Source organism: Dreissena polymorpha, chromosome 1 (assembly GCF_020536995.1).
Source record: "Dreissena polymorpha isolate Duluth1 chromosome 1, UMN_Dpol_1.0, whole genome shotgun sequence".
NCBI classification, from domain to species: Eukaryota; Metazoa; Mollusca; class Bivalvia; order Myida; family Dreissenidae; genus Dreissena; species Dreissena polymorpha.
In genome coordinates this window covers 202,116,188-202,143,891 of record NC_068355.1, presented here as the reverse complement: position 1 = coordinate 202,143,891, position 27,704 = coordinate 202,116,188, and the positions used below count along the sequence as shown (strand labels likewise).

Genomic DNA, 27,704 nt, shown 5'->3' with positions numbered 1-27,704 from the left:
CAGTATTTCAGTCATATGATCATGGAGGTCAGTTTACTCACACTTTCCTGGTTATCTGGTGTACTGGTACTAAAGTGCACATACTAATGCAGTAACATATGGGATACCAAAGGGGTCGAAACTTTAACTTCTGCTCCAGCAGAAAAAAATGCTGCTCGAGCAGCATTTAAATGCTGCTCGACCAGCAAAATACTGCTCGAGCAGCAAATTTACTGCTCGACTAGCATTTTTCTGCTCGAGCAGAAAAATCCTGCTCGACCAGCATTTATTTTTAGATTATGGCATTAGCCAATCAGAACTCTTGTTATATTTGCCATTTGGTGCAAAACTGGTTTGTTTGGAAAAAATGGCTGCCGCCGTGATGGTGCCTTTTTCACATCTTCTGCAAGTTTATGTGACGATCTGTTTAAAGTTTAACATTGACACGCGGTAAGTGCTTTATATTTTGGCTGCAAACTAGTCGATCAAAAAATTGTTGCCATTCGCTTAATAAGAAAATCGATCATAAATGTCTAACGGCTGTTAAAACTTTTGCGAAAATCACGACGATGACTGATAAGAATTGGTCAATGGGTGGGTTCTCTGTTTCTATCGATTTACTTTCTTAATGATTCTTAATTATTGCTTCCGACACAGGTGCCGATTGCCTGTGATTGTGCCTTTCTGGTTAACATTGTTTACGTTTCTCGTTCTCCCCATATATGTATATCTGCTGTCCTAACTTTTACAATTATCCAAAATATCATGTCTGTTAACCAGTTCTCAGTGCCCCAGATAAGCTGCGTATCTGCGTCTTTCACCCTATTAAAATATTTAACAAGAGCACCGCCTTGCGGGTGCAGACCGCTCATCTATTTTCTTTTTAAAGGTGAAGGGACTCTCATTTTCAATCACAAAGGAGGGAGGAGTGGAGTGAAGAGGGGTGTATAGTGTGGGGTTGTGGACATTTATTACATTATCTTCCAAAAAAGCGAAAAAAAAAAAAAAAAAAAAAAAATCGGGGGGGGGGGGTATAGTGTGAGGGTGTGGTGATAATTTGTGAGATGATCTTAAAAAAAAAAAAAAAAAAAAAAAAAAAAATCAAAAAAAAAATTTGGGGGGGGGGGGTGGGGGGGGTGGGGTGGGGGTATAGTGTGAGGGTGTGGTGGTCATTTGTGAGATGATCTTATAAAAAAAAAAAAAAAAAAAAAAAATTAGGGGGGGGGGGGAGGGGGGGAGGGGGGGGAGGGCACGGGGGATGGTTTGGGTGAAGTCTATTGTGGTATGTCAGGTAAGAGTAGTTTCATCAAAGTATCAATCAAATCTAATCATAAATAAAGAAGTTATGGCAATTTTAGCAAAATTTAATAATTTGACCTTGAGAGTCAAGGTCATTCAAAGGTCAAAGTAAAATTCAAGTTGCCAGGTACAGTAACCTCATGATAGCATGTAAGTATTTGAAGTTTGAAAGCAATAGCCTTGATACTTCGAGTGGATCGAAACACAAAATTTAACCATATATTAAAAGTTACTAAGTCAAAAAAGGGCCATAATTCCGTAACAATGACAACCAGAGTTATGCAACTTGTCCTTTTACTGTACCCTTATGATAGTTTGTGAGTGTTCCAAGTATGAAAGCAATATCTATGATACTTTAGGGGTAAAGTGACCAAAACATAAATCTTAACCAAATTTTCAATTTTCTAAGTATAAAGGGCCCATAATTCCGTCCAAATGCCAGTCAGAGTTACATAACTTTGCCTGCACCGTCCCCTTATGATAGTTCATAAATCTTGCAAGTATGAAAGCAATAGCTTTGATACTGTAGGAATAAAGTGGACCTAAACACAAAACTTAATCAAATTTTCAATTTTCTAAGTATAAAAAGGGCACATAATTCTGTCAAAATGCCAGTCAGAGTTACATTACTTTGCCTGCACAGTCCCCTTATGATAGTTAGTAAGTGTTGCAAGTATGAAAGCAATAGCTTTGATGCTTAAGGAATAAAATGGACCTAAACACAAAACTTAACCAAAATTGTCAATTTTCTAAGTATAAAAAGGGCACATAATTCTGTCAAAATGCATGCCAGAGTTATCTAACTTTGCCTGCCCAGTCCCCTCATGATAGTAAGTAAGTGTACCAAGTTTGAATGCAATAGCATTGATACTTACTGAGAAAAGTGGAACTAAACGCAAAACTTAACCAAAATTTGCAATTTTTTAAGTACAAAAAGGGCACATAATTCTGTCAAAATGCACGCCAGAGTTATCTAACTTTGCCTGCCTAGTCCCCTCATGATAGTAAGTAAGTGTACCAAGTTTGAATGCAATAGCATTGATACTTTCTGAGAAAAGTGGACCTAAACGCAAAACTTAACCGGACGCCGACGCCAACGCCAACGCCAACGCCAACGCCAACGCCGACGCCAAGGTGATGACAATAGCTCATAATTTTTTTTCAAAAAATAGATGAGCTAAAAATGCAAAGAAATACAATATCATGAGTATTGAAAACGCAACCAATTTGACTTTTACGCAAATTCGTCAAATTAACGATACAAAACTTCGATTAAAAATGCTATGCTCATTTTAGGTATTTTCTCTTTGGAATTATTATCATAACGCGGTGACGCTTACACTCAGCAAGCTTAGCAAACGGTCATAGTTATTCAAACGCTATGCGTTTTCAATCTGACCTAATTCGTCGCTCATTGTGCATGTATTTGTAAAGCGTCTGTAGTTTCAGTTTCTATTACGATGCGAAATAAAAATAGCTAAGAGAGGTCGAAAGATGTCCGAGATTGTTGCGCCAAAATATCAGCCGATCGCAAACTTTTTCGAATCAAGAAAGCAAGAGCCAATAAGTGCCGAATCATTCGTGTTATCGATTTTGTTAGAAACTGTGCATAGAGCATTTGAGTTGACATCTAAAAAACATGATGGAAAGTCTGTGACTTAACAAATCTGTCAAAAGTATAAAAAGGCATGTCATTGGTTAGAAATTCTCGACATTTTTTAAAGTTTATATCATGGACAGTTTCAAGGATTAAAGATGTTACGAAACATCAGTTTATTAAAATTTATGATGATAGTTCTATTGAATCAATACAAGTGTGCAGCGTCAACGGAAGTAAATCAGCAATTATTTAAAGGTATGCATTTTTATTACTCATTTCACTCTATATGAAGAATGGAATCACCCTATTTTTTAAAATCAATGGTTGAAAACCCTATTTCCAGGCTTTTTCCGCTCCATTTTGGGAATACGCCACACTGGAATCTTGGGAATTTCGCGTCGTGAAAAACCCCCATTTTGGGAAAAAAATTATTCGCAAAATTGGCTCAATTGGGAAAAATTATCGCATGTAAATAGTGTTTCTTATATTTCAAAGAAGCCGTTAACTGGTAAATAACGACTATTTTGATAACTAATTATTAAAATTTTACAAAGTATTATGAACATGTGAGATAACTGCAGGTTTTTTAATCTGAATTTGGGGAAAAGGCCTGGCCTTTTTTGAGGTGAAAACAATCGTGCGAAGCGCCGGATTTTGAGGAAAATAAGGAAAGTCTTAAATAATAATAACATATTTTACAGTCTTTAAAACAAATTCAAGGCAACAGATTCTTAAGTTATGCAACACTTTCTATTTTCTACACCGGATCAGGTTAACTTATATATTTTAAAGGGGCCTTTTCACAGATTTTGGCATTTTTTTAACTTATTCATTAAATGCTTTATATTGATAAATGTAAACATTGGATCGTAAAAGCTCCAGTAAAAAATCAAGAAAAAAAAATAAAAAAAGGAAAAGAACATTGCCCGGAGCAGGTTTCGAACCAGTGACCCCTGGAGTCCTGCCAGAGTCCTGAAGTAAAAACGCTTTAGCCTACTGAGCTATTCCGCCGTGTACACATTCTTGACGTATTTTATACCTCATATAAGCAATCTTCGTAGTTTCACAAAATTTAACGACAAAAACAGAACTTTCCAAATTATTCAATCGTTTCGCGTTGCAACGCTTTATAATTTTTAGGTTTTAAAATCGTCAAAAGATGCATATAATGGCTATATTAGAGCATGGTTAATGTTCAGTATTACTGTTTCCTCACAATTATCATAACTAAAACGAAAACTTACGAATCTGAAACAATTTTTTTCAATTTTGTCAATTTACCAAAGCGTGAAAAGATCCCTTTAAGGTAAAAAAAAAAAAAAAATTTTTTTTTTTTTTTTTTTTTTTGGAATTGGGATTTTTTTTTTTCAATTGGGAAAAAAACTACCAGATTTGCATTGGGAATGGGGCCGAATTTCGGACCCGTGGCATGGGGCGGAAAAAGCCTGATTTCCCAAATAATTATCTGGGGCACTGAGTTCTCGAGGACTTTTCTCAATTTCAATGTAAATTATTTTTCACCGAGGCCTATTAGCTTGTTCAAAGCTAACAACAGGTAAAATGTGAGTTGTGTCTGAATTACAAGTTGTTTAATTTTTCATAATTGAAATGTTTACAATTTACTATTTATTGAATAACTTGGCAGTGCATAATTAAGTTCTGGGATGTTATTTTCAGCTCTGAACTGCGAAAAAAATGCATAATAATTACATTGGTGGCACTATACTGTAATGAGTTACCTTTCATCTGTCCTTCCATTATAATGTCCCTAAAGCAGACTTCCCAAACTTTGCAGAAAGAGATTAGGCATTGTATTACACACTCATTTTAACCATGGCATGCTATTGTACAACATGTCTTGACGGAAATAATTTCGATAAAAAAATATTTGCAGGAAATAATTTTTCCATTGCGAATCGTTTGTATCTTTTTATCTTTATTCTGAAATGCCCCTCTTAAGAATAATGTCATGTATAGCTGGTTTAGAATTAAGGATGATGATATGTCCTAACAGCATTTTGTCATGTCATTTACTGTACTTCTTAACCTACATGTATTTGAATATTCAGTCCCCATGTAACTACGCCCATATGTTGTGGACATTTTCATACAAGAATACAAACAGGAATATGTATTGGAGTTTGCTGTTTAAATTTACAGTCAATCGGAGGGTAACAGGTTTGTTTTTAACCAGAAGTGAGGAACTAAACGCAATTTGCAGGGAAAAAAATATCTCTTTATACCACTTAAGTATATTTGCATCACAGGAGCTCTGGTGTCGTGAGGTTGAGGAAACTAGTGTTGAATCTAAAACATTTAGCATCATGGACTCAAAAGTGAGAAGCCAAGTCAGACACCGCAAAATGTAAAATAATCTGTCAGATGTTTGGTCTGACAGGCTACGAAATTCTGTCAGACTGAAGGATAATTTCTGGATTCCACTTATTAGCATACCTGATAATAGCATATTTCTGTAATTAGCATATAGCAGTGCTCCAGATAACATGTGTAAAGGCGTAAAAACGAATAAAATTTCTTAAATAACGATTTAGATTTAAAATCTTTGCATAAAGTTACGCATTGAAAAAATAAAACACGAATTCGACATTTTCGAACGTGCGTAAAACTTCCAGTAGCAAATTATATATGGTAAACATTTCATCCCGGTTCTGACACGTCGAGGCGCTCAATTAAAACTACAGCTTTAAGTCAACGTCACTTTGCTGTTAGGAAGGGCCACACTTAAGAACGGTCGAAAGGCCAAACAGTCTCGATTCTGTTCTCCTGGTATTACAGGCGAGTCATTTCTGTTTATTGTACCTTTTTAATTACACTTATCGTAATTTTTATTCACAAGTAATAAACAATATACCTATTCAAAATGTCATTACAATTAAATGTTAAATATATTTTTTTGATATGACTTTAACGGCGACCAAAATGCCATTATGACCTAAGCCGAATTGACAGTTACTGTTTTAAATAAAAAATCAAAATGGCCAACCGAAGAGGTGTATCGAAGCGTGGAAGGCAAAAAAAGCAAGATGAGCAAGATAGATGTGGGGTCTTTTGAGCCAGAAAAAGCTGTCCGATTATGGGAAAGCAAGAAACAGAAAAGAAAGCCAGGCTTTTCCAAGACTATAAACCACAATGTTGGATTGTTGATGTGTCAAAAACAATGCATAAAAATTATTTGGTAATATAGTGTTAAGAATTAATTTTATAAATAGGGGGTAAAATAAGAATTATTTTTTGAAATAGGGAGTAAATAAGAATTTGACCAAATTTTTATCTGGAGCTCTGATATAGAATGTCAAAGCACAGATTAATTCTTAAATTTTAATGTATTTTTCTTCTATTAATAGCATAATTTTTAACCCCAATATTCAGAATTCACTTAAAGTCTTTATAGCATAGAACATTCTCAGAATGCCAAGAAAATATGCTTTAAATCTGCAAAAATATGCTCAAATGCAAATGCAAATACCTTAGAATACAATTCCATTTGATAAATAGTTATCTTAAACATCAATCATATACACTGTTGAATTTAAATTTCACTTTGATGATCAATTATTAACAGATTTGACTTATTGTATGCCCCCAGTTGGTATATTTATGCTAAAATGTGTGTTCCTGTTAATAGCATATTCCTGTTATTAGCATAATTTTTGCTGACATGGTATGCTAAGAACAGGAATCCACTGTAGCAACATATTAATCAAGAATTATGGTTTGAATCCGTGAACTATTATTTTTTATGGTGAAAGAAAATCTCCATGGCGCGTTTTCAAAAATTCCTAATCAAGCTTGGTAAAAGAACACACAGAATAGCAAATTTATTACAGCGCCAACTTCCGGGTAAAAATGATTGATTTTTTTTATATTCCTTAAAGACAAGTGCCGCATCATATCCTATGGGTGATTTAAAAAATAATGAAGCCTAAATAAAACATGCATTTATTTTCTTACCATTACAGGGGTTTTTATCTGATTTTGGGGGAAAGGGCCTGGCCTTTTTTAGGGGAAAAAAAACGCGCTAAACGCCAGATTTTTTGGGGAAAAATCACACGAAACGCCGGATTTTGGGCAAAATAAGGAAAGTCTTAAATAATCAATTAAGCATATTTTACTGTTTTTGAAACAAATTCAAGGAAACAGAAAATTTAATTATGCAATATTTTTCTTTTTTCTACACTGGATCAGACTAACTTATATATTGAAAGGTTAAAAAAAAAAATTTTTTTTGGAGGGGAAAATGAAATCTAGGGGAAAATTTACCAGCTGAGGGGAACAAAAAATCGGAGGGGAAAGGGCCGATGATCGGCGGGTCACAAAGAAGGGGAAAAAAACCTGCATTAAGCATGTTTGAGTTCTTTTTCTATCTTACAGAAGTGTTTCCATGTGATTAACTTAAATGTGAAAATTCTTCTCAATAACTTGCTTCATTTACAAAATATATTGAAAAATATCCTTAAAATTGCCCCAAGTGTACTGGTTTTGCGTGACATTTTATGTAAAAGGCAATTTTCAATTCTATACTTCAATAAAACTTTCAGAAATATTAGGTATTGCCATCATTAAATGAATATAAAAATGCATATGCTTTAAGAAAAATAAAACAATGCTTCTAACTTAGGTTGATATCTCTTGTAGCAAGTGTTCAAAGCAATGATGTTCTTGTCAATTTTGTGCCACAATTTTCAACTCTCTTCACATATATTAAGAGGTGGCATCATAAAGTGCTTCAATATTTATAGGCAAAAAGTGTCCCAAGTGTACATTTTGCAAGAAAGTTATTTTAAATTTTTCATAAGATAGAATTTTCAATGTTTTACATCATTTTCTTCAAACCATTAATGTTTATCACTAGATGTACTGAAAATTTGATGCCAAAACCTTGTGAACTTTTTTTGCAAGACAAATAGCGCATTGTCCCAAGTGTACGAAATTTTTATCATGTTTGATGAACAGGTGATAGCTTTTAAAAAATAAACAAAGGCACCAATTTTCTGGAAAGAAGTACACAGAAGGGTCCAATCTCCTACAGAAAAAGGTGGTTTCTTCACTCTGGGGGTGATCTACTCTTATTATATGGGTATGTCTCCATATTTTGTCTTCAGAAGAAAAATATAAGCATATAAATGATAATATGTGGGAACTTGGGAAGTATATTTGAATTTACCATAATATTATTACAAAAATGCATTTCCTCTTCTCAAATTAATGTCAATTTTAATCAAAATGTTTCTCCAATAATCTTCAATGTAAGCCTGAAGTTGGTTAACAAATGTTGTAAATGTACACTTGGGACACAAAATAAATGTTTTTCTTATAAACCTCCAGAAAGTGAAAACAAACTTACAATATAGCAGAATTAATGATTAAATTTCAATTTAATAAAGCATTCAAAAGCAACTGAAAAAAAAGCCAAAATAAAAGTTGAACATGGTCAAATGTCAAATATGATTGATGACAAAGTCTTTCAGACACTTATAATTAAACCACGCAGACTGTCACCCTTGTGGTACAATTCCTACACATCTAAACTAAAAACCATGTTAAAACCTTCGATAAACAAAGGTACAGCACTTATTATTATTTCATTCATTTTTGATGACACATTACCTAAATATATATAGAGGATATATTGTATTACAGAGGAAGGTCAAGTAAGAGGACATCGTGTTTAATGTATAAAGTTTAAAAAGAACAAGGTCTTATTTATAAAGAACAAGGTCCAATATATAGAGAATATAATGTTTAATATATAGAGAGCAAGGTCTAAATATAGAACAGTGAATTATATGTGTGTTGTTATGAGAAAACTGGGCTTAATTCATGTGCGGAAAGTCTAGTCCCTGATTAGCCTGTGCAGATTGCACAGGCTAATCAGGGACGAGACTTTCCGCTTTTACAGTATTTTTAGTTTGAAGGAAGTCCCTTCTTACCGAAAATCAAGTTTAAGCGGAAAGTGTCGTCCCTGATAAGCCGGTGCGGACTGCACAGGCTAATCTGGGACGACACTTTACGCACATGAATTTAGCCCAGTTTTATCAGAACAAGACACATATTATAGAAAACGAGGTCAAATATTATAAAAAAATTAAACATGTATCATAAAAAAGAAACTTCACATATATTTGAAGGCCATCCTATATTTTGATAAATCTGAGTTTTTACTTTTTACTTTTTACTGCTTTGAGGCCAGGAAAAAAACTTTTAAGAGTATAGTTTTGAAAAATATGTGTTAAAAAACATGAAAATTTCAATTTTTTCCATATTTTTTTTTTAAACACTTCTGATTTTGTATTTAAATTTTTCTTAAGAACATACTGCATGTTGACAAAACACACAAAATATTGATAACATGTTTTAATGGGATTTTATTAAGTGCAAAAGACATGTACATTTATAAAAAAAAATTCAAAACATTTGGTTAACATCTTTTGTTGTGAAAAAGTGATCACATCTGACAGAGCGGCCCTACTCATTTATAAAACTTGAACCCTTTCCCTATGCAATACAAACAAAACTGTTGCCATTACTTAACATCTAAAATTTGAGAAAAGTTTTCATTTAGGCTTCATTATCCCCACGCTTTTCGGAGAAAAAGTGGGGATATTGTGGTTATCTCCGTTGTCTGTCCGTCCTGGCCACTTTCTCCTCCTACACTTTAAGCACTAGAACCTTGAAACTTACACACATGGTAGCTATGAGCATCTGTGCGACCCTGCACTATTTGGAATTTTGATCTGACCCCAAGGTCAAAAGTTATGTGGGTTGAGGTGGGGCCGGGTCAGAGATTTTTACTCATTTTTATGCCCCCGGATCGAAAGAAAGGGGGTATATTGTTTTTGGCCTGTCTGTCATTGTGTGTGTGTGTGTGTGTGTCCCAAAACTTAAACCTTGGTCATAACTTTTGCAATATTCAAGATAGCAACTTGATATTTGGAATGCATGTGTATCTCATGGAGCTGCACATTTTGAGTGCACCATACTACACTGAATGTCTTCAAATTGATACTGAACCTCTCTTATGGCAATACGGATAATCTCAACTATGCATGGCCCCATTACCAACCCTGGGGCGCCCCGCCCACATAGGCCACGCCCACCCAAAATTGCCTTTTACTATAATTTCTTCATTTCTACAACGATTCACATCTTATTGATACCAAACTTCTCTTCAATGCGTTCAATTTCAACTATGCATAGCCCCATTACCAACCCTGGGGCACCCCTGGGTCAAACATGCGGCGTGGGGATACACGTCGGCCTCTGACGCGCCATTTCTAGTTTAATATTTTTGAAATCACCCATTTTTGTGTAAAGTTTGGAGAAAAATCAAGAAAAACATATTTTAACAAAGAAATACATTTAAGTTGTTTGATGATATTTTCATGTATTTCAACGTTTCCAATGTCCAGATAAATACCCTATTTGTACCCATTGAAAACCTTTAAAACTTTAATTTTGCATTGTTATTTTGTGTTGGGCTTGAAGAAAAAAGATTGATCTGTATGCAAATGTTTACATTATATCTCACAATCATAACAATTTCCAATTTATCGACAGTGGTGACCGGGTTTTATCATTATTATATGATTATTAGTGCTTGTGATCATATTTCAGATGCCCAGGGGCCTTTATGGTTGGGTTAGGGAGGGGTGCTCCCTCCCTTCCGGAATTGATTTTTAGCTCCACTGGCCAAAGGCCAGTGGAGTTTATGTCATGGTCCTGTGTCCGTCATGCGTGCGTCCGTCCGTGCCTGCGTGCGTGCGTCCGTCAGTTCATTAACTTTTCCTTTAAACATCTTCTCCTAAACTACTGGTCCAATTCTGATGAAATTTCTCAGTAATGTTCCTTGGGTGAACCTCTTTTAAATTTGTTCAAATTATGTGCCTGGGGTCAAATTTGACCCTGCTCTGAGGTTACAAAATTGAACATATGCTTATATAAGGCCTATTTTGTGAAATCTTTCAAAATCTTCGCATCCATAACCATTTGGCATAGGGCTATCAAATTTGGTATGTAGAGACATCTAATAGTCCTCTACCAAATTTGTTCAAATTATGCCCTTGGGTTCAAATTTGAAACTGCCCCGGGGGTCACGAAATTTAACATATGCTAATATAGGGTCTATTTTGTGTAAACTTTACAACTCTTTTTGTCCATAACCATTGGGCCTAGGGCTACCAAATTTGGAAGATAGTGACATCTTATAGTCCTCTACCAAGTTTGCTCAAATTATGTCCCTGGGGTCAAGTTTGACCCTGCCCCGAGGGTCACAAAATTGAACATATGCTTGTATGAGGCCTATTTTGTGAAAACTTAAAAAATCTACTTGTCCATAACTGTATGGCATAGTGCTACCAAATTTGGTATGTATTGACATGTATTAATTCTCTTCTTAGTTTGTTCAAACTATGCCCCTGGGGTCAAATTTGAAACTGCCCCGGGGGTCACAAAATTGAACATATGCTTATAAATGGCTAATTTAGGGTAAACTTTAAAAATCATTCTTGTCCATAACCATTGGGCCTAGGGCTACCAAATTTGGTATGAAGTGACATCTTATAGTCCTCTACCAAGTTTGTTCAAATTATGCCTCTGGGGTCAACTTTGACCCTGCCCCGGGGGGAGGGGGGTCACAAAATTGAATAAACGCTTATAAAGCGCCTATTTTGTGAAAATTTTAAAAATCTTCTAGTTGAAAACCATTCGGACTATGGCTACCAAATTTGGTTTGCAGTAACATCTTATTGTCCTCTACCAAGTTTGTTCAAATTATGCCCTTTCGGTCAAATTTGACCCTGACCCGCGGGTCACAAAATTGAACATTATATACACTTCTTTCTTGCTTATTTTGTGAAAACTTTTAAAATATTCTTGTCTTTAACTCTCGGATCTAGGACTACCACATTTTGTATGTAGTGAGATATAGTAGTTCTCTATGTGTCCAATAATTATGTTGATGAAGGTGGCAGTGGTAATGACTTGATATGTCTGTGAGATATGAATGCCAAAGTCTTCGTTTTACATAACATGAATTTTTATGTAAAAGTGGTGGTTCTTCATAAATTCTACATGTTCTTTGTAAATGATGACCTCTACAAAGTTGTTCCAGGAGTACCATATTGCCTGACAATCTTTTGTTTTATTGTTAACTTAAACTGTACTTGATTCTAGCATGCCACTATACTTCTTTGAAGTAATTTGAGTAAAGTTCTCACTGTTTAGTAATGTATACATTGTTTAAGGTACATTTTAATTTCACATTTTGTAGGTGGACTTCAATATGTATGATCTACTTATGCTGCAACAATGTAAAGGCAACAATCACTGGGTTTTGCTGGTTGCAAGTGTTATGTCCAGGACTGTAACCATTTACGACTCGTTGGGTGGTAACAACAAGGCCTTGTTCGATTTGTTCTGGTAAGGTTCAAAGCTGTAATTCATTTTTTGTCTTACCTGCTTGATATAGCAGTCACAGTAGCAGTTGGTGTATGTGCATTTTATGTGTGTCTCTGAGCTTATCCAAACTGTGATTCGATAATTGAATATGCAATTTTTAATATAGCTTACCACATATGTTCTCCATGTAGAGAAGCTGCAGAGCATGCGTTAACAAGAGATCAAAGGTCACATTTAGGGAGCTTTTTTGGCCAGTTCCAGTTATCATTCATCAGGCAATATAGCAATCAAGATATTCAAAAAACTTTGTAAATCTTATTTGTTTTCTATATTTGGATTTTTATCTTAAATATTAACTTGTAATGAGCACCAACACTTAAAAAATGATATAAATATATATAAATTTAAGCTTGCTTTCTTAGTTCATTCTTATTTATTTTTGTGTCCTATCTCTCACACTTATGTGTTTCAAATAATGTGTTAATAGATTCACATATATATATATGTTTGAAAACTGATTACCAAAACAATTTGGTATAGATAAAGTACCGCCTAAGTATATAGGCACATGATTTTTGTTGATTTTTACAAACAAAATATTTGTTGCAGCCAGTTCATGTGTCAACGAGCGCAAATTGTGAAAGATGGCTTGGAAAAAATCAGTTCAGAGTTAAAAGCGCCACCTTGCAACAAACAGGGCCACGGAAACAGCTGTGGAGTGTTTGCATTGATGGTAATAAATAAGCTTTATATTTCTATATAGGTGTCACTTTGTCGTACTGTCGGTCGGTCTGTCTCGAAATTTCATCCGATCTTCACCAAACTTGGTCACAAGTTGTATCTTGATGATGTTTAGGCCAAGTTTGAATATGGGTCATGCTGGGTCAAAAACTAGGTCACGGGGTCACTTAGTGTGTTTTAAACCGAAAGTTTGTCCGGATCATAACTATGTCATTTATCGTTAGATTTTAAAATAACTTGGTACATTTGTTCACCATCATGGAACGGTGTGTTGCGTGAAAAAAGTACGTCGATATCCCCAAGATCAAGGTCACACTTGGAGTTCAAGGGTCAAATGCTTGTCCGGGCCATAACTTTATCATTTATTGTGAGATTTTAAAATCATTTAGCAAATTTGTTCACCATCATGGGGCGGTGTGTCGCGCGAAAGAATTTCTTCAATATCTCGAAGGTCAAGGTCACACTTTGAGTTCAAAGATTAAAAATGGCCATAAATGAGCTTGTCTGGGCAATAACTATGTCATTCATTGTGAGATTTTAAAATCATTTGGCACATTTGTTCACCATCATTGGACGGTGTGTCGCGCGAAAGAATTACGTCGATAACTCCAAGTTCAAGGTCACACTTTGAGTTCAGAGGTAAAAAAAGGCCATGTGGATAACTCCAAGGTCTTGGTCACACTTGGAGTTCAAAAGTAAAAAAAAATGGCCATACATTTGGACTGCATGTCATGCTAAAAAATTCAAGAGTTCAAAGGTCAAAATGGCCATAAATGATAATGGCATTATCATTATTAAAAATAGCCATAAATGTGATTCTCTTGTTTTGTGAAGACAGCATGCAAAATAGTCTGTGTCAATTCGGCACGTGGGGGTATTTGTCACGTCTGTGACAAAGCTGTAGTTTGCTTAGTAAAGATCTGCATTAACGTTTATTCAACAAAATAATGGGAGAATGTAGAATATAATCATCGTACCTTTCTGTTGGTGCATTGGTTTTTAGAGCCTTGCATTTTCTTTTAATTTATAAAGGACATGATATTTCATATGTAATATCATAACCTGAGGATCAAACTGTGTTATAGAGTCTTTTGTCAAATAACCCTGAAAAAAGGTTAAACAAGAAGATTACTCATATTTTAATATATGAATGTGTCATATAATGAAAAAAAGCATTCTCTTTGCTCCATTATATTGTTTTGTATGAAAAGTTGTTTTTCAGTGTCTTAATGTGATTGTATATTTATGATGCATAAAACATGAATACTTTTCACTGTCAAACTATCGTTCTTGCAATTTTATTTTCAGAAATAGTATTTTTTGTGAACACTTAATCTAGTGAATATATATGCTTTTCTTATTGCAAACAACTGTTGTTGTTTTTATGCCCCCCTTGGAAGAAGAGGGGGGTATATTGCTTTGCTCATGTCGGTCGGTCTGTCGGTAGTCCACCAGGTGGTTGTCAGACGATAACTCAAGAACGCTTGGGCCTAGGATCATGAAACTTCATAGGTAGATTGATCATGACTCGCAGATGACCCTTATTGATTTGAGGTCACTAGGTCAAAGGTGAAGGTCACAGCGACCAGAAATAGTAAAATGGTTTTTGAATGATAACTCAAGAACGCATACGCCTAGGATCATGAAACTTCATGGGTAGATTGATCATGACTTGCAGATGACCCTAATTGATTTTGAGGTCACTAGATCAAAGCTCCAGGTCACGGTGACCCGAAAAAGTAAAATGGTTTCCGGATGATAACTCAAGAACACATACGCCTAGGATCATGAAACTTCATGGGTAGATTGATCATGACTCGCAGATGACCCCTATTGATTTTGAGGTCACTAGGTCAAAGGTCAAGGTCACAGTGATCCAAAATAGTAAAATGGTTTTCGGATGATAACTCAAGAACGCATACACCTAGGATCATGAAACTTCATAGGTACATTGATCGTGACCCGCAGATGACCCCTATTGATTTTCAGGTCACTATTTTAACACAAGTATGAATGACTTTTACTTTATTTCCAGACTGCCAAATGTTTGGTCATGAAAAAGCATCCCACAATGTTGCGACAGGCCCATAATTCAGTTTATCGAGACTAGTCGTGAGAAGCAGACTTCTGATTCCTGGAGTGCGGCAAACATATCTGTGCGACTCGATCACTCCACTGTAAAGACCCGCACGGCATTAAAATGGATATTATCAATATGTGTTGTTGCTCGAAAATATGTTTGTGTAGCAGGAAGTGCTTTGGGCTCGATTAATCTGAGAACTCAACAAAATATTAATAAAATCCTTCTGTGCCTTTTAGTTCTGAAAACAGAAGTAGCCAGTTGGTATTACACATCTCCTAAACAAGTAAAGCACGATAAAACTTAAGATGTTATAATCCTAAATTTTTATAACATCTTTATATCCACACAAAAATATTGATGATTGTGGTGCTCAGATTGCAAAACCACCTGTTTGGCAAAAATAATGCAGATGGTTAGATTATGATAAGTGCAAGAAAAAAAGAATAACTCTGGAGATAATAATTTATATGATAATCATTGCTTGACAGAATCACAATTGACCTAGATATTTATTTATGTAGTGGTGTATTTTTCAATGAGTGCCTTAAGATTCCAAAAACATATTGACTTAAAATAAATAATCCCGATGGCGTAAATGACTTATCTGCTAGGCGGTGAGGACTTTTAGACCACCTGATAAACTTCAACTTTATTTGCCCTAGTTCAGTAACCGACTAAAGATATGCTAACATAATACTGATGACTGATGAGTCTGTTGTGTCTTATATTCTCATTGCTACTTAAAATATTAAGTCTATTTCAACGTTTAGACTAATAATAAGCAAATTCGTTAAATTGATATCCCCGCCAAATAAATTTTGATTATTGATGGGTGCAGAACTAACAGAAAAGTTTATTTGAAGGGTTGTACCCTTATCTCACTTATTTAATAGTAACAACATAAAAAAACAATTGGCAATAAATCTTATTTAAGAAAGTGTAGGGTTATAGATTTTGTGCATGACACCTCTCCTCATTGATATCTTAACGTCCATTAAATTTCATATTTAAATCGTGTATAGTATCTGTGATATAGTCCTGTAAAGTAACATCAGACATGTACATATGTACTAGGGTTATGTTTCTTGTGCATGGCACTTATTCTCATTGACAATTATACACCCATGATATTTCATGTTGAAATCTTGTATTTATAGTTTCTGAGATAAAGCCCTGAAAAGTTACATCATACAAAAACAACAAAGGGCAATAACTCTTATTTAAGAAAGTGAAGGGTTGTGGTTCTTATGCATGGTTCTATAAATGAGATATAGCCCTGAAAAGTTACATCATAAAATAACAATAACAAGAAAGGGCAATAACCGTTATGTAAGAAAGTATACGGTTATGGTTCTCGTGCATTGATAATTATACACCCATGAAGTTTCATGTTAAAATCTTGTATAGTATCTGAGATATAGCCCTAGTTACATCATAGAAAAACAACAAAGCGCAATAACTCTTATTTCAGAAAGCGACGGGTTATGGTTCTTATACATGGCACCTCTCTTCAGCTATATTTATACACCCATAAAGTTTCATGTTGAATACTTATATTGAGTTTCTGAGATAGAGCACTGACAAGTTTGTGAGTGACTGCACTGACAGACAGACCAACGGTACGTTTAAGTATATTTAGCGTACCCGGGGTACATTAAAGTATACTTAAGAGTACACCGGGTACATTAAAGCATTACCCGAGCTGAAGCGACAATTGCCAATCAAGCTTATTGACATATTAAATAAATGATGATAGTGGTAACTATGATTGTATGAAATATAATAAAATAGTTTTCCTGAATTGAGTGTACATGTGAATTAGCTAAAATAATGATAAAAACACCGATTGGAATTATATATTTCTGGAACTGAATTTGGTTCATAATAAGTTTTTAACTTTTTTAAGCTGAAATAATATATATATATATTATATAATCTGAAAATATTTTCTTCAATCAATGTTATATCTTTGTATTAAAAAAGTGCAACACTCATGACTGTAAATTAGGCATTACCATATTTCTTTACAACGTAATGCATGTACATCATCGATATATATAACATTTAAAACGAAAATCGTTTTAAAATTCAAATGTTTGCATTGTGTTAGAACTACTGTTTCGATATCTTTGTTGTGAACAATGTGTTTAGGTTCAACGTCCGAAAAAAAGATGTCCGAAAATAACTGCAAGCTGTAAAAACGCGAAATTAAGTTGAATTGAAACAACAATGCGTTAAATATTATTTTTCATCAATCTGACATTTTTCACGGCGACTGATCGGAGCAATATCACGGAGGTACTGTGAAATCGTCAGATCTCACGATCTGACAATATTGACGCTACACCGGTCTATTTCGTTTCCGTAGAGATAGCTAATGTCGTCCGTTTGTAAGCTCAAATTTGATTGGCTGACGGGTTCAATGGTTTATTCTAAAAATAAATGCTGCTCGAGCAGCATATTGCTGCTCGAGCAGGAATTTTGCTGCTCGAGCAGCATTTAAATGCTGCTCGACCAGTAAATTGCTGCTCGAGCAGCAATATGCTGCTCGAGCAGCATTTAAATGCTGCTCGAGCAGCATTTTTTGCTGCTCGAGCAGAAGTTAAAGTTTCGACCCCTTTGGTGCGCCATAGTAACAGACCACTGCCATACCAGAATCAGAGGTGGGTGGAAGGCGAATTGCCATAGATGTATTTCATAACAAATCCGCACATAGGTTATTTGTCCCGACTGGGAATCAAAACCCGTCGTCCTTGCATTTGTATTCAAACCCACTACCAACTAATAGCATTCTTTCCATAAAGAAAACAAAATAATGACCATCTAATACATGATTGTAAACATTGAAATAAGTCAAGAGAATTCAAGCCGCATACAAGGATTACTGGGCATAGAACATGTGTGTAATTTCAGAGTCATCCCAGATAAGCCTGTGCAGTCTGTAGAGGCTAGTACTAAGGGTCAACACTTTCCCATTTTATGAAATCGTTTGTTTAGAGGAAGCCTCTTCTTAACAAAAATCCAATTTTGTCAGAAATTTAACTTAGGATTATCCCCAATTAGCCTGTGTAAACTGCACAGGCTAATCAAGAAGGACACTTTACACAAATGAATTAAACCCAGATTTCCATGAACAAGGCTAATTTTTTTTTAACAGGGAATATTTATTATTAAAAAAAAAATACCCAATGCAATTCTGCACTTAAGTTACCTTTCAAATGTGTAATATTATATCACAGACAAAAGATTAAACCATATAAATTGTATATGAATGTATGTTTTATAACTTCATGTATGCTGTACTCAAATAGCTGTACTTTAAATACTCTGTAAATAATATGCCTGCATGTATGTATGTTGTATCTTACGGAAAAAAACTTATTTTATGTACCCATCTAATACCTGTTCTTAAAATACTATGTTTAGTATATGCTTGTCTGTATGTCTGTATAAATATCTTAAGAAGAAAATAAAAATATATTTGAAAAAAAGAAAGTATAATTACCGAAAGGGGAAGCTACTCCGCCGAAGTTTATTCCGGTCCCAGACATTCATTCAGAATGTTTGACAATTTTCAACTCACAACAAAATACGAGTAAACCTCCTAGTCATGTATATCCTCAGATATTCGCTATTTTTCTATGAACATCTTTCAGATTTGCACTACATGTAAGATGCAAATATATAGCAAATATTATTATCGGTTAACAAACAAAAACTATAAAGGAGATATAATTCAAAATTTACTTTGATTCACGCATTCATAGTCATGCCCTTTGGTGTTGTTTAGGGCCACAATGATAAATTCTTTCAAGTCACATTACAATAATATCATGGCTGAATGAAGCAAGCATTTAATATCCACATTGATTCACATTCATATTCAGTTTGATGAACATTGTTCACAATTTGCTGCTCTCACTTATTTCACAGACATAAAGTGAAATAATTTCAAATTCAAAAGGCATTTCAAAATTTTGACAAATTTCTTTCCCTTTGAATATATTCTTTGTCAGACAAATTGTCCTGCACAAAAACATGGATTTTTAAAATCTACACTGATCAATAAATGTTGAATAGTTCTTTTCAAACTTATCTCCAATTCACATTTTCTTCCTAATTCACAGATCAAATTCGATAACATTTAAAATCCATCAGTTTTTGCTTCCTCCTTAATAATTAATATCCAATAAGTGTGTACATGCTTTTCACAACTATTACATTATGACTACTTCAAGTCCATTGCATCCATATCCACCTTAAGAGCAATTAAACTGCTACATGATATCCTACACAATTAATTGCATACCTTTTCAAAGCCCAATATACAAACATAAAATTACATTCAAAAAGTTGATGTGAATGACTTTTGTCTTTGAGTAGCATATATCAGTGCTTAATTGTTTTGTGTAAAATCCATTATGCATTTCTGGTATCTTACAGCATTATCACATTATTGCAATATCCATTATCTCCCAATAATGTCTGTCACCCAATAATAAAGTACAGTTATATGTGTCTTATTACAAAAAAGTTGGTTATTGTATTTTTTTAATAATGATAAGAAATATAGCAAAAGCTTTCCACCATGGGTATAACATACCAGTTATTTTGCAAAGCACAAAACAATTACTACTTGGTGAAAATTCAATAGCATCAATTAGCTAAACACCATCTAGAGGTCACATTCAGTTGATATAATAAGAAAATATAAACCACTTTTATACCATACATCACACCACATATGTTTTCCATAGTTAAAAAAAAAATATTAGTCTGAAAAAACAGATACCAGATTTCCTTATACCTTAACACTTTTTAAAGTTGTTATTAACATAAAATCAAATGAGAGAAATATTCAGTTCCGTATGATTGTTTCAAATAAATAAATATGTATTGAATACAGTTCAAGAAAATTCATAACTGCCATGCATAATAATACCAAATGAACACCGTCCTCATTGCTACAATCACTCCATACACAAAATGAATTTCAAATCTAGACAATCATAGTTTCGAAACTTATCATTTTAAAACTGCCTTCAATATTTGAAAGCATTCAAATTGTGCACACCCAGATTATAACTTGTTCTTGTCCTCAATATAGTTTATCATACTCATTGAGGAAGTTATCTTTTTACGGTTGTAATAAATAGAAAATTGATTATTAAGAAATGAGTTTCACATTTGGTGAACCATTCAAGTTAAAATTTGTGGTGCAGGTAAATAACCTTACTTGAAAAGCATCACTTAGTATTTGTAATCTGAGGATTTATGAAAAAAGCATTTCATCTACATAAAATGATACATTTTGACTGTTGAGTCACAGTGAAACTTATAAATGCACATTAAATGCATGTGTGTATTTTTGGTACTTAATTTTCTGCATGTTAACACACACACAATTATATTAATGCACCTGAAAATATTCTAAAAGCACAAATAACATTTGCTTGAGCGTATTTATTTAAAGGTTTATCTTTTTTTCAAAATTTGAAATTATACAGCTGAAATGCACATCAATGTATAAATGCAGGAACAATGCAGAAAAAAACAACTCTTTTTCTCTGTAAAAGTGCCATTTGTATGTATTTTCAATGGTGCAAGTTCCACTCAGTGTTTATCACTCATTACAGGGACTTTCATCAGAAATGCACATTTACCGGTATCATTTCCTATAACACTGATAAGAACAGTGATAAGAACAGTTCAACACTCAACTGCAAATAAACCCACCTCACCATGCATGCCACACCACAAACATTTCCCATGACTCATTGACTATACAAACAGTAACTTGAGGGCAACTGTGCACAATCAATGTAACCATTAAGGCAATGATCTAACAATTTAAAAACAAACACGTAATATTAAAGTGGTTTCCCAAATAAGTGTATGCAGTCAGCACACAGGCACTAAAGGATAACACTATTCGCCCATAAAGAATTTAAAGAAAATCTTTTTGTAACAAAACATCCAGTCTAGTAGGAGAGTGTTGTCCCTGCTTATATAGCCTGTGTGGGCTGCTCAGCCTAATCTGGGATGACACTTTACGCACATACATTAAGCCCCATTTTCCAAGTGCTTAGCCTCAAATTTTCTACAGATCCACTGCTTGACCAATGCAATCATCTCACAGGTGCAAAGCAAAGCCAGGCATAATTAAGGAAAACCGTCTTTAATCTATCATAATATGTTTTGTATATAAACATTGCATGAAGAATAAGGAAAACAAGTAGTGTTTAGACATTGTTCAGCTGGCTTGATGATATATTTTTCCGGCTTTACTTCTAATGATGACCCTCATCCGTCACAAACGCTTGGATGAGGGGACATTTAACACTCTATTATTGTCATGGATATTTTTATTTAGAGACTCTTCCACTTCAATCATTACTGTAGCTAGAGCTTAACAATGATAAAATGTTGTTTTTTAAATTGGGCAGACAAACACACGCATGGACAGTGTGTCATTTTTCAACATTTGAGCCAAAGGTGGCCAGATAGAACTTAATTAGATTCTGTATTAATTGAAAACATGTTTTATAGGAAAGAATGATTGCATTTTACATTCTTTCTTTTTTTTAATAAAACACTAATAAATTAATTTTCTACAAATCATAAAATTGTGCACACACATTGTTAAACAAAATTGATGGTACTATTTACAAAATGCCTCTTTCTTATGTCTGATTTTCGATACTTTTAAAAAAAATACAGCTTACACTTTGAGAGGAATAGGCACAGGTGAAAATGTTACCTTTTCAAATTAAAACTTCAAAATTGACTTTCAATAACTAAGTAGTAAATTTTTTATTTAATATGAAATTAAAAGCGCCTTTTATACATAAACATTCATCTTTTAATTTTATCAGATATCCAACAGTGTTCATTTTACCCACTTGTACAATCATTTAATTCCATGTCTAAAATCCTAAAATATCGAACACTTTTTCAAATACTTTATTTTAATATCTCTTAACATAGTCTTTATTTAAAATCTACACTAAGTTTAAAGATATTAAGAGCACTTTATCTGACCATCCAAAACTTGTTTTTTCATCCGCCACATTAAAAAAATTTCACCATCATTATAAATACAACACAATTTTAATAATAAGCAAACCTCAATATTTTCACACAATCCCTACTTCTATATCAACAACAATTGCACTTTAACTCCAACACCAAATATTTCAATAATATCAATTTTATCAATCAAAATACTAATTCATGACATTGAAAAACATTGAAAACACACCCACACAAAAAACACAAAATTAAAAAAAAATCATCTGACCAACAGTGCCTTTCAACTGATTTCAAAATGTGAACTAAACCAAACTGCCATTACTTCAGGATTTACCTCAGCACCAATCCTGATAAACAGACAGAAATATTGGACACAGTAATGAGTCAACTAGGAAATTCTAATGCCAGATAATGGCAGCAATAAAGGGGCATGTGTATGCTACATAAGGTTAGATGATGGATGTTGTATTACAAATCTGTAGGTTGCATTAATCATTCAACAAAGATCACAACTCCCCCCCCCCAATGAAAATTGAGGCATTCTTAAATGATAAAAACACACTTATACACATGCATGTGTTAAGTTATACACATGCATGTGTTCAGTTATACACATGCATGTGTTCAGTTATACACATGGATGTGTTAAGTTATACACATGCATGTGTTCAGTTATACACATGCATGGGTTCAGTTATACACATGCATGTGTTCAGTTATACACATGCACGTGTTCAGTTATACACATGCATGTGTTCAGTTATACACATGCATGTGTTCAGTTTTTAATACATGCATACGTTCATTATACATTCGCATGTGTTTAGTCATATATATGCATGTGTTCGGTTATACATATGTAAGTGTTAGCTAATACCTATGAAGTGTTCACTTATACATATGCATGTTTAAGTTATAAATATATATGTTATCAGTTATACATATGCATGTTTTCAGTTATACATATGCATTTGTTCAGTTAAACATATACATGTGTTCAGTTATACATATGTATGTGTTCAGTTTTACATAATGATATGCATGTGTTCAGTTATGCATGTGCATGTGTTCAATTATACATATACATGTGTTCAGTTAGACATATGTTATTGTAATCAGTAATACATATACATGTGTTCAGTTATACATATACATGTGTTCGGTTATACATATGCATGTGTTCAGTTATACATAAACATGTGTTCAGTTATACATAAACATGTGTTTAGTTATACACATGTGTTCAGTTATACACATGCATTTGTTCAGATATACATAGTGATGCATGTGTTTATTTTAAAATATTGTAAACATGTGCAAGAAAAGTGTATTTCCCTTTAAGACTTCAATATTGTTATCAGGTATGACCTCATAGAAATTTATCTTGTCATTAATTAACAAGACACAAAATTCATCTCACAATCCAAAAGCATGAGAAACATTCCCCATATTATACAAGATTCATCAATCTAGCTTTTTGAGTTGCCAAAATAACCAGATTTTAGTTTTCTCTTATTTTCCCCAAAAGGCCCTCTACCATACCATTTTATATCAACCATACCTTTTGATTTATAATCAACTGATGGACCAAGGGTAACATATTTGTTCAGTCCCCTTCAATGCAACTACTAGGAGACTAAAAATCTAAATCTGTATTATCACACAAATGTAATAAAGTAATGATACAGCGCTATAAATTGTACATAGATAACAGAAATGACATGTCACCACACTTAAATGGAAATGTCTCAGTACTAAGTAGTTATGTAGCACTTAAATAAATTACAAGGACTAATCTGGCAATCAATTATTTAAGACAATAGGCTTTATAGAGCACTATAGTTAATCGACTAAAAGCAAATCAGTACTGAAACACCACACACAAATGTCGCAAATTTCATGGCATTGGAGCAAGCAAGTGAGAGCCTCATCATCATCATCATCATCAACCTCCTCCTCCTCCTCCTCCTCCTCCTCCTCATCATCATCATCCCAATCACCATCACCATGTAACTTTACTGAAAACTGCACTCAAGAAAAAGACAAACAGACATACATGTATGTCATATCAATACAAGATTGAGATTGGAAAAAATAATAAATGAGCCGCAACCTGGGAAAACTTGGCTTCAGACTGGGAAAACTTGGCTTCAAACTGGGAAAACTAAGCTTAAGACTGGGAAAACTTGGCTTCAGACTGGGAAAAACTTGGCTTCATACTGGGAAAACTTGGCTTCAGACTGGGAAAACTTGGCTTCAGACTGGGAAAACTTGGCTTCAGACATGAATGTAAAGTGTTGTCCCAGATTAGCCTGTGCAGTATGAGCAGCCTAATCTGGTACAACAATTTCGCCTAGACAGGATTTTGTTTAAAATTTACTTCTTTTAAACAAAAAATTCCATAAAATGCATAAAGACTTGTTTTTTTGCCAATCAGATAATTGGTTGGATGTTATTAAAACAAGAAAATTGCAAGCGAAATTGTACATGAACTAGAAGAAAAGACTACTTTCCGGTAAATAATAAATATGATATATATTGAAAACATTGCGCGTTTAGATGATACAAGGTAAGGTTTTACAGTACTGGTATGTACAAGCTGTTAACTCATGTTTTTGTTTTTCCTTATCTTTCCATTTTCCATTATTTAACACCTAAACTAAAATACTCTAATACAGTCACTATCAAGAAGAAAAAGTTTAGATTTCAAAGCATGGTAAAAGAAGCGAATGTTGACTTGAAATTTAAGGAGTTAAATATAAAACTAAATGTGACTAACAATAGTTTCTTATCCAACCCTTAAAATTTAGTTTAGGTTAGCACTGTCACCTGATGTATTTGTTGCCACAAAATCTTTTACAAAACGTCTTTTCTACTGACAAATGATGGGGGAAAGAAAATAATCTTTTGGCACGCGAATTGCTTGTTCCTAACTTGAATCCTAGCTCAAGAATCAGATTGCAAAATACTTCCTTGTGGCTATCAAAACTGAAGATTACGATCTTCAGAATGGAGTTGCATAGCTGTAAAGAGTAGTCTGCATGCAATGGAGACATTTCGTTTGAAGACCCTTGAATGGCCACATGCAATTTAAGGAAATAAAGAGTCTTCAAAATGCAAATTAGGTCATTACCACAGGTCTTTCTAAACAAAACTCAATTATTTATTATGAAAACTATAATACATCCCTTTTTTAAGAACGGGCGTATAAAAACGCTGTCTTGCTACTTTAAGAAAACACACAAATCTGTCAGCAAGTCCTTTTAACTGTGAATTTGTTTCAGAAACAAAGTCCATTCCAGTTTGGCTCCAAACAACAATCAGTTTCCAGAAAAAAGATCAATATCAGATGGAAACAAAATGTCAACCTTATTTGGGCACAGATATGCAGATACGCAATAATGCAAATGGCACAAAGTGCATAAATAATAATTGGAGTATTTTTGTATGTCAAAAACAATCCAGATAGAATGCTTTCTTTTTCTGGACACAAAATCATGAGTTACAGCATATTGCATCAAGAAAGCGCATGACTGAAGCATCTTGGATGCAAACGTGAATCCAGATAAATATCCATCTTGGATGACATACAGTGTAATATTGACACCTTACAGATTGTAACAAAGAAATTGTGAATATGCTCATACCCTTTTGGCAGACATTTATGATTTATTGATAAGCCATTTTATTGTGCAATGTCAGAATAAATCTCAAGTCTCATAAAATCAGGGCATGGAACGCTGACAACCGATTTGGACTTCTTTCCCATGATAAGGCATAATTGGAGAAAGTTTTGAAATTGTGAGGAGTCGAATTCAACATGGTTTCATTTAATGAGATCAAAAGCTGACCAAAAGTTGTATTTTCAACTATTCAATATTATAAAAGATAATGTGAAATATAAGCAAAATATGTTTATAAAACATTTTATAACATGTTTCTACCCCCCCCCCCCCTCCCAAAACCCCTTCAAAAAGGGGCAAATTCGTTTAATTGATATCCCCCGCCAAATAAATTTTGTTTATGGATGGGTGTAGAACTAATTGAAAAGGTATAAGAGAAGGGTTGCGCCTTTTGTCTTCTTTTTTTTTAAACTCATTTGTACCTGTGATGGGATTGCAGACAATGAAATGCAGACCACTGCCTGATAATTGAGAACAAATGACATCAAGACATTTTGAGAATCCATTTTAGTGTGGTAGAATCCTTACCATTTTAATAAGGCATATTTAATCAAAATGTGTGCTTTTGACCTTTGTGTATGACTTTGCCCATGACCCTAGCAACCTGGATCTTATATTAGACACTCAGCTAGATAATGGAGAACAATTGTGGACAGTTTAATATTACAGAATCCCTTGATGCATAGTAAAGGAATGACTAAATAATGAATAATTCATCAAATTTGTGACCTTTGACTTCAATGTGTAACCTTGACCTATAGCCCCTAGGATTATGGGTGTTGAATGTAAAGCACCCCCAGATAATTGAAAACAACTATGGCAAGTTTCATGGCTCTGTCTCATGTGTTAAAGGTGATAAAGCTCTAAGCATATATTAAAAAGCATTTTTTCAAGATACAAAGAGCAATAACTCCGTTATTAACAGATGGTGTACAATGCCATTTGGCATGCATAATCCTCTTATCCATATAATACTCTTACCAAGTTTCAATGAAATCCCCCAAAGCACTTCCAAGATATTGCTCGGGACACAAAAGTGCTGGCCGAACGGACGTTCGGAAAGACGGACGGACAACGCCAAAACAATATCCCTTGGCCTATGGCGGGGGATAAAAAGGCTGGGAATGCCTAGGCTGGGCCCAATCTACGCTGGCCACATAAAGCATAAGAGTCCATTTTTGAGTGAAGAAGCTAAAATGGTGTATGAGGAAAACAGTTTTGCATGCTATAAACCTGTGACCTTGACCCTTTTAACTGTTGACCTCAAAATCAAAATAAGTGAACTCGTTTTCTCCAAAATTACCTTAATACATACTTACATACTCCTTAGGTCAAATAATTCTCTAGATATAGTGTGGAAACACATGCCATGTTATGAGAATATCACAGTGACCTTTAAACTGTTGACCCCAAAAAAGGCTCTTTTTTTTCTCCCATGTAAACAGCATTCTTTATTACACCATTGTATGTCAAATTGTTTCTCTATATCTTGTGCCGAAAGTATATGGCCTTTTGACAGACTGACAGACCATCTGACCGATGGAAATGTGCAAAATGTATAGCCATGAAAGCCTATTTTTTCAAAGGTCGGCATAATTATTAAAAGTAAAGTTTGGTCACTTCCCCTGTAAAAAAAAGGGTTCATGAAGAGTTCATGGCATGTAATGAGTTCATGAACAGTTCACAGCATCTTAAAATGGGATTTGAACAGTTCATGACCTCTAAAAAAATACCTTCAGTAGTTCATGAACTTTACCATACATTCATTACAGTTCTTGAACAGTAATTGAACATATAAAACAAAAGCAATGTTTTCATGAAAAGCCATTGGCCATTCTTGTTCATTCTTGAACAAAGTTCTTGAACTTGT

General features: G+C 34.1%; 1 protein-coding gene and 1 long non-coding RNA gene across 14 annotated transcripts in view; one reads left to right on the top strand and one right to left on the bottom strand.

Moving 5' to 3' along the window:
* The window catches only part of LOC127864615 (transmembrane and coiled-coil domains protein 2-like), a 126,056-nt gene that overhangs the window by 64,132 nt on the left and 34,220 nt on the right, over nt 1-27,704 (bottom strand). For 2 of the 13 annotated variants that reach the window (XM_052404410.1, XM_052404414.1), the window contains exons 1-2: nt 20,062-20,207; nt 18,625-19,604 (exon numbers count right to left, since the gene is read on the bottom strand). The exons of 3 other annotated variants lie outside the window; for them this stretch is intronic. In XM_052404410.1, the coding sequence (XP_052260370.1) occupies nt 18,625-18,674 (50 nt within the window). In that variant the 5' untranslated portion in view covers nt 18,675-19,604; nt 20,062-20,207. Of the gene's footprint in view, nt 1-18,624; nt 19,974-20,061; nt 20,228-27,704 lie in introns of those variants that run through there. 8 more of the 13 variants (XM_052404420.1, XM_052404415.1, XM_052404416.1 and 5 more) reach the window with 6 other exon arrangements.
* Nucleotides 145-14,152, top strand: LOC127864640 (uncharacterized). Its single transcript, XR_008042166.1, has 3 exons — nt 145-429; nt 12,168-12,316; nt 12,905-14,152. It is a non-coding gene; the product is annotated as an uncharacterized LOC127864640 (long non-coding RNA).